At 42.1% G+C, this 19,221-nt stretch overlaps 1 protein-coding gene across 9 annotated transcripts in view; it reads right to left on the reverse strand.

The window, feature by feature from the left end:
* The window catches only part of celf4 (CUGBP, Elav-like family member 4), a 90,443-nt gene extending 71,965 nt beyond the window's left edge, over positions 1 to 18,478 (reverse strand). For all 9 annotated transcript variants that reach the window (XM_056393425.1, XM_056393417.1, XM_056393373.1 and 6 more), the window contains exon 1: positions 17,749 to 18,478. In XM_056393425.1, coding sequence (XP_056249400.1) covers positions 17,749 to 18,025 — 277 coding nt within the window. In that variant the 5' untranslated portion in view covers positions 18,026 to 18,478. The remainder of the gene's footprint in view (positions 1 to 17,748) is intronic.
* Positions 18,479 to 19,221: the final 743 nt, after the last annotated feature.

The raw sequence follows: 19,221 nt of genomic DNA on the forward strand, positions 1-19,221 counted from the left end.
CACCAGGCCTTGTTTAAACGACAGCTGCGTTGGACCACATAGAGCTTCGACCTTGTTAACTATGGGAAACCGTGACTTGATGATCTGTCTTTGCGAGATGTAGTTTCCCAACAAGTTGACTGCTGGGAAATGATATAGCTTTCATATTTAGATGTCACAAATCTAAATAATCTATTAGTGTTTATTTAAAATGACTTCATATGTTCTCTGTCATACGATACTTTATCTCATGAGTTATGAAATGATGCCACTGAAATTCGACTGTCATATCCTTTAAGCCATGGTTTTGGTCACCACTCACTCCTGAGGAAAGTCCTGGCTCTTAAGCAGCTACATGCTCCAGCTTTTCACTAACTTTTCTCTGTTAGCCACGTGGTGCTCCGCAGGTAACTCAGAATGAGGTTGTAGACGGGTTTTGCTAAAAAAAAACAGCTGCCTGCAGCTGGAAACAATGCTGATGAGAGCAACGAAACACCATTAACAACATTAAATTTGTCTGAAGTGGAAAGAAGCTAAAATACTACGTAGTGCTGTGGTAAAGAGTCAGGTGAAAGGTCTCTGTGGGTTTGTTACTATAATTGAGTGACCTGTACATATAGTCATGTGATCCAGTGTTGATATGAAAATACCAGTTATAGCTGCTTTAAGTCTGGATATTTTAACATATAGCTAAGTGGTCAGTCAAATACTAAACCTACTCATGATTAATCTTTTGCCTAAAGACAGTCAAATTTAAAGATATTTCATCCCTGCATTTGTAATTTGTGTGTAATCACACAATGCAAATTCTTCTTCAGGTCATTAAAACTCTAGTTCCCAGAAACAATACAGAGACCAGGACCTCTGTGACCTCAGTGCCAGCTACGGCCCTCGATGGGGGATACTCCAATCTTCAAATTCTCCTCTGAAGCTAATTATGATTCTACTGAAAGTAAAACTACTAATGCATTCCTGAATTAGCGCTTCGCAGTGTTACTGGACATATGAATTACTTTTTACTAGCGTGCGTTGCTTGACGCCACCCAAGACTAGAAAGCTTGGGGACAATGTTATTGCACAGAATTCTCTAATTATCTTGTGCCCATTAATTCAGGGATTGTAAAAGGCTGACATAAAAAGTTCCCTCCTCTCACTCTATCCTTTTATTCCCAGCCACAGATGGGGAGAAACTCCCAGTGATCATTTAAATATTTCAGAACATCTTGGTAAGAGCCTAAAAAGAGTCAATAGCATTAAAAAGCTTTATCCACAGCACAGCTGAAATTCCACGCTGCAGAGCCCTGGAACTCTGCCTCGAAAAACTTTGGCATGAAACTTTGTTTGAGGCTGTCCAATTTCAGTCAGTCAATAGAAATCTCCACGTCTCCCCCTACCTCAGTTCTGTTAACACTTATCTCCGCCTGAAAGGGTTTACCAAGGACAGCCTTTGCTCAATAAACAGAGGAATGTTTTTTTCTCCTTTTTAAAAGATTGACCTTAAGACAAGAACGTTCTAACTGGATTTTTTTGTGAGTGCTAAGGCTTAGATAACACTCTTCCATTCACTCTTGAAATGGGTCGGAGTAAAGACGAAAATTCTTGACCTATTTTGTTCAGAGAAATAGCACATAAAGCCTTGGTCTTTTGGTCATATGGTGAACACGAGTACCACTGAGTGCCAAAGAGGAATACTAATAAGTGCTGTATTAACTGATTTTCTGATTCAAGACTGATATAGTTGGCCTTGTGCTTCTGTAACTGGGACACTCAATATGAGCCATGTGATTGTGACTATTCAGTTTCTTTCTGATTGAAAACACCATAAAATTTCACTTCTGAAGAAGCAAGTATTCACAGCTGTTGCAGCCATGATCTCTAAGGCTTTGTGGTTACACAATCTACAGAATGTCTGACCACCTTATTGACTATAGTGCTTATATTCATGATTATATTGAAATGTCATGGAGGAATTCAAATTGCTCCAAGTCGAATATCTCCCACTCAATCTGGTATCAATGTAAAAAACCCAGACAAGCCCCCACAGTAATTCAATGAAGTGAGCAGCAGTCGCTCATATCCCCTTCACCTTTGCTGACCTTTCAGATCATTACTCACCATGGAGAAAAGAGACAGAGGATAGAGGCTATTTTAGGGGACATGGCCAAGGTCTCCGGGAACACTCCAACTTTCTCCCCGTATCATCTTAAAATCTTTAATTGGCAGCTGTAACCCCTGATTAAATAAAAAAGCACTTTGAAGCTAGGAGAACAGTACTGTACTCTGTGTGAAAAAGGAGAGAAAAAAAAAAACCCTTCAATTACTGTTCAGAGTCCACATCAAGCTTTTTTTTTTTCATTGTGTAAAACAGGCCTTAAAAATTCAGGAGCTGTTTCAGGGACTAATGAATGCTGGTCTTGAGTATGATATTATTTCAGCAGAGTGAGGCAGAACTAAGGGGCAGTATTATGAAAGAGGAGGTGAATTCATTTATAATGGAGCGTAATAGCAGTCCCAGCTCTCCTATAGGTGACTCTATGCAGATCCCTTAGTCCTTCTCTTCAGGGGAACAAGACGAAGCTGTAATATAGAAACATGCACTACTAAAGCCACTGGGGAAAAGACAGAGCAAAAGTTAATAATCAGGTGACGGATGAAACTCAAAGGGACAGCACTACTGTACTTTTTTTTTTTTTATACCCCAGTCTTAAAAGAACAGGGCATAGCAATTTAGAACAATAGTGGCTGCAGTTGTAACTAAATTACTCTCTGAGATGAGGATATGAAGATCATCAAATAAAAGTTATTATAATGTATCCTGGGTGAAAACTCAGTTCTGACTGACTGGGAGGTGTCAAATAAATTTTAATAACTGGGCATTTCCTGCAAAATTGCTATATCATCTTGCCATATTAATGTGCTCTGAGGCTTTGAATGGTACTGCTCAGCAACACAGTAAAAAATAACCTGGATAAATTGCTCGAAAATTGCCCAAAAATGTGTGGGCAACTACTGCGGGAATGGAAATCTCCTGATTTATGACCATAAAACTTTTGAAAATCACTGATTACTACATGCATTTTAAGATGAAAACTCTTATATCTACAGACAATAGCACCTTTACGGGGCTATAAAGAAAAAAAAACTAAATAAAACTAAGAAACAAGAACAGAGCAAGTGAAAAACCAAAAGAGTTGGATGTGGGCAACCTCCAATATTAAAATGCATGCAGTAATCCAGAGATTACAGGTATTAATAGCAAATGCATGCATGCTAAAAATTTTCTCACACACTTTGATGCACTCTCACATTACACCCATTGATATATAATTACAAAAAAATTATATTTTTATGAGAAAAAATGTGCTGGAAAGAATGAATACCTTCAAATGGTGTTCATGTGTGTGTTTGTGGTTTGTGTGTGTATGTGTGTGTATGTTTGTGTGTGTGTGTGTGTGAGAGAGAGAGACAGAGCGAGAGAGAAAGAGAGAGAGAGAGAGAGAGAGAGAGAGAGAGACAGAGAGACAGAGAGAGACAGAGAGAGTCCCAGAAGATAACAAGTCCCATCTCTCGCCCTGCTTCCCAGAGTGGCCGTCTCTAAGCTGTGCTAATCGATTGGCGAAGGAGGAAAAAGGGCCAGCTTTAATGTGTTGCATGTGAAGGATTTACTGGAGAGCAGAGCCACTGAATCAATGGAGTAGAAAATGCATCATTAGGACAGTGTCCCCCACCCTCCCAGACACACACACGCACACACACACATGCACGCACACACGCACACACACACACACACACACACACACACACACACACACACACACACACACACACACACACAAATACCCTCGGCTTACATGTGATGCTTGAGCTCTCGTGCTACAAAGTAAAAAAACCCCAACACTCGCACCAAGTCCATCACACCTAACATAAATTGTGCTTGAACACACACTCGCAGCAACACACACTTGTTAAAAGCTCCCCTGATGGTAAAAACACACACGCACCCAAACACACACACACACACACAGTCAGTGTCTAGAGCTGTCCCCAATATCCAGACGGACCAATGATCTCACTCTCATCCTACCTCAGCCATTTTGTCAGGAAATGTTTGGGAGACCCAAATTTAGCTTTTCAAGATATGAATTATTAAATGTGGAACGACTCCTAAGATGAACCAAAAGTCTGCACCATTATGTGTGAGGTCGGACACTCTGGGAAATGTATTGATGCTGACTAATATAATAATGTATGACAGATAACAGATGGATTTTTCTTTTTTGGAGCATTTTCATGCCCAAATTACAACAGTTCCGTGTTTCACTTGGGAACTTTATACTCGTCAGAGTGGAAAAACCTCTGAAACAGTGTTTAAACTATCATGGGACACTAACACTCTCCTCTGAAAACCAAACTACACAGCACTTAAATTCTGAATGTCTTGTTTCATCTCTTAAGTGTGTTGAGTTGCTCTTATGTACATCAAGCCTCTAAAGGACAGAATATACCAGCCCAGTATCCCTGAGAAGTACAGCCAGATTCTGCACCTCTTGGTTTATGTCAATGTCAATGTCAGCTTTCAGTACCAACACAGAAACCCATGTGCCTTATGTGTAGTGAGGTGGAAAGTTAGGGTGCTGAGGTGGGGGTTGTGAATGGACATGGGGCATGTTGAGCTGCATTAAAAAAAACGTTGGCATTGGACATAAAAAACGTTATCAGGAGGTGCATGTCTATCTACCTGTACACAGGAAATGAGCAAAATCGCAATAAAGTTTTTAAGCTCGGTTGAGGTTGAAAAAACCAAAAGCAACAAAGTGCAATGGAATCAGACCTAGAAAATAAATCATGACATACACAAAGTTTGAGACCTAAACGTTCACTGAAGCTTCCGCTCCACTGGAGGCAAATGAAAACGTCAGATCTATGTCGACCAATGAAGAGACTGTAAATTTCCTCCAATTAATACATGAAACAAGCCTACATGCTGTAGCTCTGCTATAGACGGATGGATGGATGGATGGATTGTTGGATGTTAGGAGCACATAGTGTCAACACTCAGGCAAAGCCGATTAATCAGAAATCCGTCTGCAGATGAATCATGTATCGCTAAGAAGACAAAGTGCTTTACTTCTGTCATGGGAGTGGTCCCATGTCTCGTCCCCCTGGTAAAACACTTACAGGATAAACACTCCCATTAATATTCCTCTGTGCACCTCTCCTCTCCACTCCACTCCACTCTCCTCTCTTCTCCTTTCCTCTCCCTGTCCTATTACCCGGCCTCGGCGGACATCCTGTCCTGTCCCGTCCGCCTTGCCAACCTGCAAGATGGAGATGAGAGGACGATCCAAACACAGAAGGGGGAACATGAATCATTACACTTCCTGTTGTTGCACGCCGTCCGGGGAAGGAAGAGAGAGGACGCCCCCAGGGCTCCGATTGATTCCGGAGACTTAATTGGGTTTATTAGCCAAGATGTTGGGCCCCGCGAGGGGGCTCCCAGAGGCTGCTGAGTCCCCCCCACCCCCATTCCCACTCTTCTGAAGGAGAAAGCCTGCGTAATTGTTTTCCCTCCATCTTCTGTGTCATTGTCAGATGGGTCCTGCGGGATTATTAGCAACCCCAGGTCCCTCAATAATTCATCCAGAGCTATTTATACACAGATGGAGAGTCCTCTAAAGTCTCCCCCAGTGAGCTTATCTGACGCTTAGACAGACAGACAGAGAGAGAGAAAGCGATAGAGAGGAACAGTACTACAAAGGGAAAAGCAAGAGAGAGACAGACAGAGAGAAAATAGGAGAGACGTACAAGAAGAGTAAGAAGGATGGAGAGAGGCGATCACAAAAAGAAATGGGGGGACGAGCAACGTAAGTCTGACAGCGTATGAAACAGTGAGAGCGAGGGAGAGCAGTGCCTTACGTAGACACAATGACAATGTTTCTGGTGTGCATTGAGTTTCAAGGTGAAACTCTCTCATCTGCTTTGCCAAAGTGAACAAAAGCACCGTCCCGGGAATAGCATACCCTCACACAACACACATTAATGGCTTTTAATCTTCCCCCCTTTTTCCTCCATTTAACACAATTAAGATGTTTGCAAAGCTAACATGGACCACTAGTCGCTATAGGAAGGACAGATGAAAGACATTCACGGATTTCCATATGCAAAGTAAACACAGTTATCCGTCCTTTCTAACGTGTCAATGCGTAAGACCAACAAAACAGCAGCCAGCCATTTCTTAAATCACCTAATCATTCACTAACATAACATTAACACATTAGCATATTAACATTAGCGTGTTAAGTAGCTTCTAATCCCAAACAGATAGTGTTTGGGCTACACAAGGCTGCGTGACTGCATGCTTTTAATAGCTTTGGAGATACCTGTGTCTTTCCGCCTGCGAGTTGAGGGGACATTTTGTTGTCGTCAGACTAATGAAGCCTTTGGCGCACAAAGTTGATTTTCAAAGTCCCTTTGTTGGCTCTCCAGCCACAGATAATTATATATATTCATCCCCTTTGGCAGTCACTTTTATCCAGCTCATTTAGAAAGCTTGGCTTCCTCTTGGACAAATTGGGACATTGAAAGGAAGATTGGAGTGATAGTTTTTACATTTTGCATCGATGGCACATTAATCAGGGCAACTATAGCTATGGGAAAAGATTCACTTAAACACCCCGTGAAAAGCCGGCCATTTGTCTGTTGCAAGTAGTATCATAAAAGTTATGTAATTATCTAAAATGCATTTTTTCTGCCTGTATAAAAGAGTCTTGTACTGTAAATCCATAAAGCTTAGCTCTGGAACCTAACTGCCGATTAATTTGCAGAATGAATAATAAATCACAAGCAAATATGTTTATTTACAGGCTTAAGTGGGGCAGTCTTTTTTACTGCTCAAAGTCTATGACAGGTCAGTCCACTGAAGAGCATGGAGGACGGTATCACCTGAACTAAAAACTGATATCTCTAATAGCAGAGATTTTAAATGAAAACTTTGTTGTGTTAGCTGAATTGCCAGTAAATATTCCTTTTTTTATGAGTTTCAAAAGAAAATATTCAATATTTAAATGTTGCAACCCTTTGCATATTCAGTTTTAACTTAAAACCAGCTTTAATTAAAACATTTTGTGATGTTGGAAACTAGTTTCCTATTTTTCTACAACTTGTGGTTTGTGAAATGAACTTTTGTTTTTGTGGGTAGAGCCCATGCCAAATTAATTGCTACTGCCCACTGTGTCCTGATGGTATTGATGAACGATCCATATAGAAGCGCGTTGTTTTCTCTCCCTCTCTCTCTCTGTCCTACACACACACACACACACACACACACACACACACACACACACACACACACACACACACACACACACACATACACACACGCACACTGCTGTTGCTCCGGGGAAAGCTAAGCTTATCAACCAGCCAATGCTCACACACTCACGCATGCGCGCACACACAGACTTCTCTGTCTCTATCTATAAACCCCATGAAATCATCCACACCGAGTGAGGCGGGGTATGTATAGGTTTGGCCAGGATTCCCATCTCCTGTTCTGTGATTAAAGGACCAAACTAATAGGCTCTGTCTCGTTGGGAACCTGCATGGGGCTGGGAGAGACCTCAGAAGCCATTAAATTGCAAATCTGTAATAATTTGCTGAAGGCTTTCTGTCCAGATCATTCCCTGGGCTGATTTGTGCATTGAGGTAGCGCTCTGAATGGCCAAGCACAAACCCAGCTGAGCCCACCGGCTAGCCGGCCAAGTTAGTCTACTGGAGGGCACACTCCAGATTCACTCAGGGCCATATTTACTTTACAAGAAACCACAGTGCAAACTTGTGCTGTGCCCTTTTCATTTAATTTGTGCCTACAATCTGCACAAAATTAGAAACTGATTTATGAAGGCAGCAGCTAATCATGAGGCTGGTCCTCTGAGTGAAGCAGAGCTTAAAAGGCACAAAAAGGTGTAGACAGTCTGCTGGGTATTTTATCAGCTCAGAAAAGAAATAAAAAATTCTGTAATTTTGAAATAAATAATCTTTATTAAAATGGACATTCATTCATTAGTCTGCAATAACCCAATAATAGCAATTATTAGTTTACTTTATTCTTAATACTGGCCAAAAGTAAGGGTGTTCAATAAACTTCCCAGGAATTAAAAAATCAAGTGCAATGAAATGCATAAAAGAAAAGATTGCCCACAAAAAATAGAGGGTACTACAATCTAAGTGTCTTATCTAAAAGAGTGCACTCAGCACAGAGCAGCTCAGTCAATGCCACGTTCAAGTGAAGTTTAATTACGGCAGCGCAACTCCCTCTTTGCTCCTTTTTTGGTGTAAATAAAATAAATGAAAACTTGCGTTTGTTTGCTACTTGTTGGCTACTGATCTCGTTTTTGTGACATATTGTTTTGTGTGTTAGTGACCTGTTGTTTGAGGCAGAGAATCTTCTTTCTGATCCTCACAAACTGTATGAGTCTGACTAAATCCAGCAGTATGTTAATTGTTCACACTTTCACATCATATTTGCACCCTAAAAATGTATATTTTCAATCATCCTTTCACTATGAGCAGTAGGATCCTACGATTCACTGCCAACGATGGGACAGTTTTCTTGCTGGTTAGAAGTTGGAAAGAGGTGATGTCACATATTTCTGGGCCCAAATCAAGATTCAGCAACATTTGATTGCTTATGTTTCCAGGCCACTGTCAATCAAATCCCATCAAACACACCCACAGTCCCAGACTGACAGATTTCAATCTTAGGAAACTTTGTTGTTTATTTAGTTATGAATACCTATTTTTTTTAATAAAGAGACACTTAAGATTTGAAATCAAGTTTTCTGTGGCTTTAAATAAATCTGTAAAGGTGAGAAGGGACTTTAGTCTTCAGTTCCATGCTCGTTGATTGGCTGATTGGAAGTAACTTCAGAAGGACAATGGTTTGTTGAGACCAATATCCAAAGCGTCAGTATCACCCAGAATGCATCACAGGTTTTTAACCTCCCAGCTGCAGTCTGTGTATGTAATACTGTACAAACTGCAGGAGCTAACATGAAAAACAACAACAACAACAACAACAACAACAACAACGAAAAAAAAAACACTGCACACACCAAACTGACAAATATACACTAAGACCTGTCCCATTAACATGTTGTCAGGGATCCTGCTAATATGGAGGGCACTTGCTTATTTACCCCCGGGGTGGCTGGAAGCTGCAGGGGTCTAATTTTGCTACCATCCCAGGAAGGTCATTTTCCCTTCTCGAGCCATGATGGCCACAGAGTAGTGCTTAAATCTGGCAAAACGCAGCCTATAAATTACAGCAGAGGACAGAGGGGTCAGAGCCTGGCATGGAACTGGGCCAGAAGCTATCAATCTGCCGGGGCCAGTGAGGGCGACATCTGTCTCTGGGACTCCCTCACTCTTTCTACTCCTCGCTCTGTCTGTCGTTTTCCTTTCCTGCTTTTTTCAGTCTTCTCTTTTCAGCCCCTTTCCCTTTCCCTTTTGCTCACTCTTTGCCTGTCATTGAACAATATCTCTGTGCCTCCATTTTTAGTCTGTACCTGTCTGAACAATCTCTACTCTCTTTCTTTTATATTGCTCTGCCTCTTGATATTCTCTCTCTGTCTTTGTGTGCAACCCCCCCAACCCGAACTCTCTTCCATGGATCTCCCTCGCCTCTTTTCACGCATTCTCTTACATCATCCGTGTTTCAACATCTCTCTAATTCTCCTTCCCCCTCTCTCTCTCTCCCTCTCTCTCTCTTTCTCTGTCTTGAGCTCCTTGTCGTTTTACGCACTCTTGCACCATCTCCCTCTGCAGCGATATGTTTTGGTCTATGTGCTCTCCAACCGGCAGTATAGGATAAAACCTTGATATACTTTCTCTCAACGTGATGCCAATATGATCTGAATGGGAATATCTTTCAGCAAAATACACAGATCTGCACAGAAAAAAAAGAAAATGGAACAACTATGGACACAGTGGGGGTTCAGAAACAAATACAAAATTTGAAATACAAATTCGAAGCTGATCAGTTGCTTTACGTCATTCAATATAAATTGAAACAATTCTAATGGTTCAATGAACTGAGTTGCTAACTTCAGATATTTCTCTCACATCTGATACAGAGAAGTAGTAGTAGTTTAAATATAGGATGCTGACTCTGGAAGTCAAAACCTGTCAAACCTAATCTACAACAAACATTTCTTTTTGGTTGACGTTGCTACTGGAACATCTTGCACTACATTTGCTAACCCAAACCCTCGAAAACTTCTGCATGACTTATTAATCCTCCTTCATTTTCTGAATCAAACTTGGCCTTGAATAATTGAGAGGGATCTTTGAAAAGCCCTAACCTCCATTCCCACCTTCCTTTTACAAGTCAACGTGGTGCATTTTTAATTGGGGGACATGAAATAGACATGAAGGGAGATGGGAAGAAAGTGAATTGAATCAGGGACACTCAAACCTGGCAGTCACTGCACAGCATAGGAGTATGCGCGCATATACGGAGAAGGCTAAATATGCGTTTGGCCTGACAACTCACACATGCTCAACAGTCTTTGACGTGCTTTCTGTCTGGGACAAATAGTACACGACTCATGTAATCCCCGCATTAGAGTATCCCAGCAGGCAGACCCAGATACGCCACTTCGAGTTATGTTTAGCAATTTGGTTGAGAATAAACATCAATTCAACTTTCTATGAACCATAAATCTCCAAAGCCAAATGATTTGTTTAGTGTATATGAGGCAATTTTGTATGGGCTAAAAAGGTAATTGAAAGCACATGTATTATTTGTTGGAGAAATAGTGAGTTATTGTTACAATATCTATATGCAATGTAATAATAATGATTTGCTTTTTCTGTAATATTAAAACCAAACTTGACCTTGAGATCTATTTGTAACAATGTTACAAATAGAATAAACAGAAATATATATTAATTATTTATATATATATATATATATATATATATAATAAAAATTAGATGGCATTTGAAGTGAATAAAAGACATTTGGAGTAGAATATATAGGGAGACTTAAAGCTTGCTGGATGTGCTTTAACGCGCTACTGCCACAATCAGCTGTGACAAAGTTTGGTGCTATTTTTCATATTGCTGCTGTGTCATGCTGCTCTTTCCTCGTGGAGCCTCTGCAGTCGGGCTGCAACTGGACCTGAGTTCATGTGCATACTGAGGGCTTGAGGCAGGTTTGCGCCTAATGTATAAATATTACTATAAAGCACTAAAGGTTGCCATGAAGTATTGCTTTAACTCAGGCTGATATTTATATGATATAAACATGCAGCACTCCGCAGCACAACATACACACAAAACATAAGGATGAACACACACAACAAATATACAGCGAAAATGTATACACATCCGTTTAAACGCACACGTGTACTGTACACACACAGATATTGGACATGGTTATTATAATGTTCCCTATCATAATGCCTCCTGACTGTGCAAAGCTTGATAAAAGGAGCCAGTAGCTCTAATCCAAAAGGCAAAACACCAATTTCCAAGTTCACACACAGAGGAGATTCATAACCTTTTGACTGTTGAACAAAGGAAATGGTGTTTAAGCTTTTTACACGAATAATTACATATAGAGCATGGCGCCTGTATAAATGCACGACACAGATAGGAGATCCAGAAATGGAACAAAATGTAACGTATAGAGAGTTGAAGAGGAAAGAGACAGAAATCACATCTAGTTCACTGTAGCAGGTGTTGTTATGGAAGTAGCATATGTAAAACTTAACATCTATGTATTTATTATCCTCCATGCTCATGAACAAAAACCTCCTATCAAGCCAAAAAAACAAAACAAAACCATTATTATGAACTATTATTAGCAATACACACTTAAATAATGGCAACCATCAGAAGAACAAGAGTAAAACTGAAAAACAACATGTAAGACTTTCCAACATTTCAAAGCTATTGCATTCCCCATCTCCACAACCAGCCACCGGTATTTGAAGCAGGGGGACGTGGAAGTGGTATTAAGGGTAGCTAAAAGATTGAAGAGACCCAAAGCGTCAACTTTTTAAAAATTTAACACAAAACACAATAATACTTAGCTGATGCAAGAGCCTTGAAAACAGAAAATATTTACCTCTCCAAGGAGCATTTGTCAAAAAAGGATTTTTTTTTTCATCCTCTCAAAGAATGGTACAGCAAGGGCAACGAACACGGCAATTGGAAAGCAAGACCAAGAAAAAAAGAAAACAAAAGGAGGGAAGCCAGTGCAAGTCATTTAGCCTCTCTTTATGGAAAACAAAAGGCCAAATGTTGATGAAACATTTACGGCGGACTTTCTTTTAACCCAGCTCTGGGCTATCAGCCGAGCAGTTTGAAAACAGTGTCAAAACACAAGAAAGCTTTTTCACTGTACACATAAATTTTTCAGAGATTTTTTTTTTTTGCTTCAGAAATTGTTGAAAATATCATGGATCACTTTTTTATCCATGTTTGGTTTTGGCCCAGTCTGTGGTGCTACGGCTAAAACAACACAGACCTGGAGTCATTCTCCCTGAAAAATACACTTGAAAAAGTCAAATAAAAAATTTATCCATCCATCTATCCATCTATCTATCTATCTATCTATCTATCTATCTATCTGAAAATTGTTGACATCAGCAGCCTCTCTGACTGACAGCTACAAATCTTGAGTGTTGTGCTTCTCCACAGGTCAGCACTGCCATCCACAGCGAGCCATGACTTTGCCATGTTGATTCATTATCTACACACTAACACATATGTGACATATGCTGACTAGACCATTTCACTGTATGCTATGAGGCGTGTGTGTGTGCTCCTGAACTATCAACACAAAAAAGTTTTCTGTCAAATGCAAGTGACAATGTAACTATAGTTTTTCAAGTTAAATCAATAGTGCTTCTGAATGCATATAGTATATACTGTACACTTGTGAGTGTGTGCACCAAACTTGCTATCACTGAGAGCTTGCTGAATGAGTGTCAGCTAGTTTCAGTTGGTCTGTAGGAGGTGAGATGAGATGAATGGGTACGTACAGCCATCCCTTTACATTATCTCTCTCTCTTTCTATGTATGTAAAGGTCAGTGGTTTTAATGAGAGGACCGCTGAGGTCAGAGGAGCCAGAGGACTCCACCTCCCTGACAGGCATCATGACTCCAAACCTGCTGTTAGCATGCTAATCCTCGCAAGACTTCCATGAGCACTCCCTCCTTTGGCTTGTAGCGGTCATCTCTCACTGTGACTAACTGGCTCCCTGATCGGCCATCAGCCGGCCCCCATCTGACAGTCCCCTCCAATAATAATGGACAACAGAAGCAGTGCTGCCTTGACAACGGTCCTCCTGACAAATTAGGCTCACTGTACTCCCTGTTCTGGCTCCGCCTCTTGTTTCCCTCTTGTTGCTTGGCAGTTCTGGGCTCTGCCAGGACAGGGGGCTGCCAGCGGGTACGGTGTGGCGCCGGTGGTTGAGTGTACTTTAAGAAGCGACCTCCTCACTATGACACATGTTGCCTCTCTCCCTGACAAAACACTCAAAATTGATTGCGATGTGCGTCTTCATAGAAACGGGGCACTATGTGGGGCCTGAGCGTGCATTCTGAGCTGAGTGGAGGATTCTGGGCCAGGGAGGAGAGGAGGAGCACATAAAAACACACACACACACAACACACACACACACACACACACACACACACACACACACACACACACACTCACAGATACACACACGCACACACACACACACTCATCCCAAACTGAATGCGAGAGGAGGAGAGAGAAGGATCCCACGGTGAGGATGATGCAACTGGAGTGAAATTTTTCGGCCGGAACGCATGCTGCATTAACGCAGACCTGCAGGACGAAAAAACACACCCTCCCTTCTTTCTTTCTTTGTTCAAAGACAAATTTGGTTTTATCCTTCCCTCTCTTTTTTTTTTTTTTTTTTTTTTTTTTTGCAGCCGGTACTTCTCTAATGGCAACCTGTAACACCTAATTGCCTGCAATAAAACACAGCAGGAGTGTTTCATGTTTTTGGCATCATGACTTCCTGGCCTCACCAAACACGATAAGCTCAATGATCTGTTCTGAACCTGCTTCCCTGACATATTCAGTTAAAAGGGCTGAAATATCAAAACCATAGGCATTCAGCGGGAACCACAACTCCCTTTATGACCCACACAGATTATAGCCCCCATCTGTAGCATAAGCCATCTGCAGTATGGGTAAATTTAAACAAGATTACTGTTGGTCATTACACTGTGTTTCCACTTGTTTGATTTCAAACATATTGAACCTTATATGATCATATAACCCTTTTCTCAAGTATCCATATTAAATTACAAAATGGTTTAACAGCCAAGGTATTATCATTAATCACCACAGCTCTTTTCATACAGTGGGCGAGGGGTGTCTTCTGTCAGTGAAGAAGACCTTAAGAAAGCAGATGATTTGAACTAAAGACCTGTGACATTTTGTTTACATCACTCGCCAGGTCAAAATGGACTATTTGGCCCAAATCTAAACTAAGTTTCAACACCTGCTTTGACTTTGTGCAACTCTCTGGCTTTGTAACTACTTCAACTGTCTGAGAACTGTTGCTAATGTATTTAGTTTGGCCAAGGACAAATATATTACTTGCATTAAATTACCACCAAATGAAACAACAGCAGTAAAACAAACCCGGTGACACTTGCATTTGCATTTGCTTGTGAAAAAACGAAGATGTAGACAATAAAGGTTTTGCTACGAAACACAATACTGCCTGAAGATATGACAGCAGTAAACAATAGATAACACCTTCGGTTATTAAATGTCTTCCCCGTATCATCACAGCTCAATTGCAACACTGATCATTACATGGAATCAGGCTGATGAATAGTGCTAGTAATCATATCTACACCTTCTCTTCTTGAATAGATCCCCACCTCCCATGCTGCATTGCCAGGGAGAGGAGAAAGAGAAAGGGCTGGCTCTTTGTGCTAGCCGTGCCTCTCAGCCCCGTTGTGCTTGGTAGCAGCAGCAGCAGCAGCAGCAGCAGCAGCCGGTGACCATTATAAATGGCCTCTATTAGCATGACTCGGTCGCAGAGGGGAGAGAAATAAAATCATTGGGAGAATGTAGGCCTGCACTGGTGTCCCTGCGCCCACTCCCAGCCTCTGCAGACCCCCGTCCCATGCTCCCCTCCTCCCCGCTCCCTCCACCCCTCCATTCCAAGGGGACAGAATCCTAAAGACTAGATTACTAGTGATACATGGAGTCATTATGGGGAGGGTTATGGCAATAGTATCACAGGCACAAGCTGACAATGGCTATAATAGGGGTCTCTTTCTTCAGGGGTAGCATTACCATAGCAAAGGCTGTTTCTTTAGGCTTGTTGATGTACAGCGGGACATGATGAGAGCCTTTTATTACCTGGCGCAGAGAAAAAGCTCTGTGTTATCTAGCTGAAAACCATGCTTATTTCTTTGTAAAAGTGCCATGTCTCTTTGGTTAAAGTTAAACGGACACAACCGTGTCCCAGATAAGGTATTACACTGTGAGCGATGACAATTACCAACAATGTGCAATTTGGAAAAACACAGGTAGAACAAAATTGTATAGGGAATGGCAGTCGATGATTTACAATCTCCGGTTCTAGCTGAGGCAACGTACTACCACAGCCGTTTACAGAACATGATGCACTGTCACTGGAAAGGCAAAATATCAATGTGAGTACAACAACACAACTGAATTTGTTTGATCACAAGATTGTCATCAGCATTAATGGTTAAGATGGATTTAACTGGCTTTAATTTTACAAGATAGAAAAATAGAAGGAGGATGAATTATATTATTTTACTTCCAGACATTTGTATATTTCTTTGTCATTGTGTTTACTCTTGCCTCAAACTCCTGCTGTGATAGCGTACTCTACCTGTTTCATGTTATGCTGTGCAGTCTTCAATAAAACCAGTGTGATGGCAGTGTACACAGTCACTCACTTTGCCTGTTGTTTGTGGGACGTGTTGTCTTTTACTGCTAATTTGGGAATCTTCTATGGAAACCTCAGGAAGGTGTTAGGAGTCTGTGGAGGGAACGCGGCCTTCAAACAGCTTGCAGTGAGCCAATGAGCTGGTGAGCCAGGGAGTAGCTAGTGCCTCCAGCTAGTTAAAATATGAGCGCAGCGGGGGGTTGCTAATGAAAGCGGGGGCCCAGCCCGGGAAGCAGGGCCGTATATCGCGGTGAGGAGACAGTTCTTAGAATCAGCTGGCGAGCCGTGCCTATAGTTCTAGGCCCACTGGTGATTAACCGTCCAACAGGGAGTCGCTACTACAGCTGGGCTATTAATAAGAGATAACCCCCCCCTTCTTCCCTTCCTCCCCTCTTTGGTTTCCCCCATGCCTGCAGACAGTCTCCACCCTCTGGAATTATTTGTATATCATAATCATTTCCTGACACATGGTGCGTGTCACACATTGTTTACATGGGACAGGGGGCTGGGGTGGGGGATGGGGTGGGTAGTGGTCCCCAAAAAGTGATAGCTCATTCTTAATGTACTTTGCTCCCCTGGGAGATGTCCTGCAGGTACAAGCAGATCAATTAGTGACCTCTCATTAGATGGTGATTTGCAGAGAATGGCCCTTCCCTTGAGAGTAGAAAATAAAATAGAAGGTTAAAGCACCATCATTCCTGTTGCACCAAAAGTGCAAGGCTTGTCGTTAATATTACACTGAAAGGCCACGTAACATGATCACACCAGAAGTGTACATTCACTGGCATCAATACTGTAACAAAGAGATCAACTCTGTGTCAGTTAATAAAGTTAATAAAATAGACCCAGATAATAAACTGTTCACTGTTAGAAAGTTAAAGAAATTAAAATATATTTAAATTAAAAAATATTTCCCTGTGCTTTGCAGTTTATGTTTCATTTTCATTGAGGAATAAATGTGATGAACAGCAGCTGAAATTCTTCAAAAAGCGTAAAGGCTGTGCAGAAGTACAATACATTCATAGGCCTACTCCCTCTCTCTTGCACACGTGTGTACACACGTGCACGCGCGACACCCCCTCACCACCACCCACTCACACACACACACACACACATCACTCGCACACTCTCTCTCTCACTCACACACATACGCACACACACACACACACAGACACACACACACACACACACACACACACACACACACACACACACACACAGTGAGAGAGTTACGGGCAACAGAGTGTACTGTGCTGCGGGCAATCAAACACAGCCTCCTCGCTATTGCAACGTGAAAATGTGAGGTTAATGGCCTGGATTTAGCTCTGTAGTGAATGAAAGCACGTTTACAACCGCCGGACTAGATGTGTGAATACTCCCGTGCACACTGCCCAAACAGGAACATTGCTCGTCCTAATATCAGCCTACATAAATTCATGCCGTCGTGACTCCCCGATTCGTGACATTTTCATGCTTGGGTGTTTGCACAATAAGGAAAAAAAATGAAGCACTGAATTTCAGAGCCAATGACAAGTCTAACAAAAAAAAAAAAAAAAAAAAAAATCCTTTTTTGGTGCCACTAATGCGACAACAGCACATCCTACATAAAGTCGTTCAGGCTTCAGCACTACAGAAAATCACACAATTTGCCAACAATCGTGCAGTTCTACCAATCATCATGCATGATTTAGGATCCTCACTCTTAGCAATGTGTGTGACAGATTTCACACTGACAAAAACAAGTAGAGCCATAGTTGTCTCGCGGAATATGGGCATAACCCACCTTTGTGCATGCCCGTGAATCGGTCCTTGAGCACAGTGAGCTCGTAGATTTTGCCGAACTCCTCGAAGAGGGGCCGGAGGTCCTTCTCGTCCAGGTTGCGGGGGATCTGACCGATGAAGAGTTTGATGGCATCGTGGTCCTTCATGGGGATGGTGGCCGGGCAGCCCGCCGGGCTGTGGCTGTGGCTTAATCCGTTCACGAGCCCGTTCGTGCTGGCGGAGACCACACCGACACCGTGCACCGTGCCGTCCACCTGCCCGTTGGTTAAAGTTGCCATCTTCGGACCGGCCAGTGAGTTGGGATGGGTTCAACAGCAGTAGATGGTGATGGTGAAGAAATCGTTTTACGTTGAAAAAAAAAAGCTGGTGGAAGTCTTGGTCAAAATTTGGTTCCGAGACCAAGCCGTGCCAGAGCTGATTCCGCTCTCGTCCTATCAAAGCCAATATTTACATTGATGTGAAAACACATGTAGCATTTGGCGAAGACGCATATCAAAAGCGCACAATGCCGTTGGTCCCGGTGGAGGCTTTGATTCCTTATATTTATGTCCTACCCAATAACTCGTTCATTGATTTCATAAAAGAGAGACAGAGAGAAAGAGAGAGATAGAGAAGGGGGAGGGAGAGAGAGAGAGAAGAGAGAGAGAGTGAGAGAGAGAGACCAAGAGCGTTCACTGTCTATTTACACCCACGTTCCCTCGTCCCAGCTTCTTGGCACCCTTTTATTTTTTTGCATTGAGGAGTCGGTATGGGTGTCTTCTCGGTTTAAACGGACAGGACCGGTTCAATCTCCGTCTGAACAGTGGGGAGGTTTGAATGAAGCGGGCCCGTTATGAACTCGGCATATGTCAAACCCAGCGTTTTCTGTTCCCCCCTTTCTTATGCAAGGAGCGAGTGGTACATTCCACTGAGGGGAGAGGGTCTATAAATAGAGAAATATAGAGAATACGGTCCTTTGTGCTCCTACTCAGAGCAAATAACTACACATTGGCGAAGTCAACAATTTATTACTTCGTGACTGACATGCACACTGTTCTTATTCATTGTAATAAGCTGTAAAGCTGTCTTAACGACAATTTACACCTGACATGTTTCGATTCATGTAAAAAAAAAAAGCATTGTGCTGCAGATAGGATGCGATTGAAAATGTGGCTGCCGCTCTTAGGAGGTTTGATTTTGTGCTTAAACCACATTTCATGTCATCTTATAGCTCCTCATCCTCGACGGCAGCAGCAGCAGCAGCAGCAGCAGCAGAGAATCGCTGAACCCTCGCTTCGCTCCTGGACGGCGGACAGCTCCGTGGTGCTGAAATGCGGGTCCCAGAGGCGAAACTAAAATACACTGATGGAGGATTCCTCTGACGGTTCCGACCGCTCTTTATTGTTAAGAACAAACACACGTTTTGCAACGGTGAGGCGACGTATTATAAGCTTCCTCTGCCATTTCCAAAGGCATGTGGATTAGACGATTTGAT

Source organism: Seriola aureovittata, chromosome 2 (genome assembly GCF_021018895.1).
Source record: "Seriola aureovittata isolate HTS-2021-v1 ecotype China chromosome 2, ASM2101889v1, whole genome shotgun sequence".
Classification (NCBI taxonomy): Eukaryota; Metazoa; Chordata; class Actinopteri; order Carangiformes; family Carangidae; genus Seriola; species Seriola aureovittata.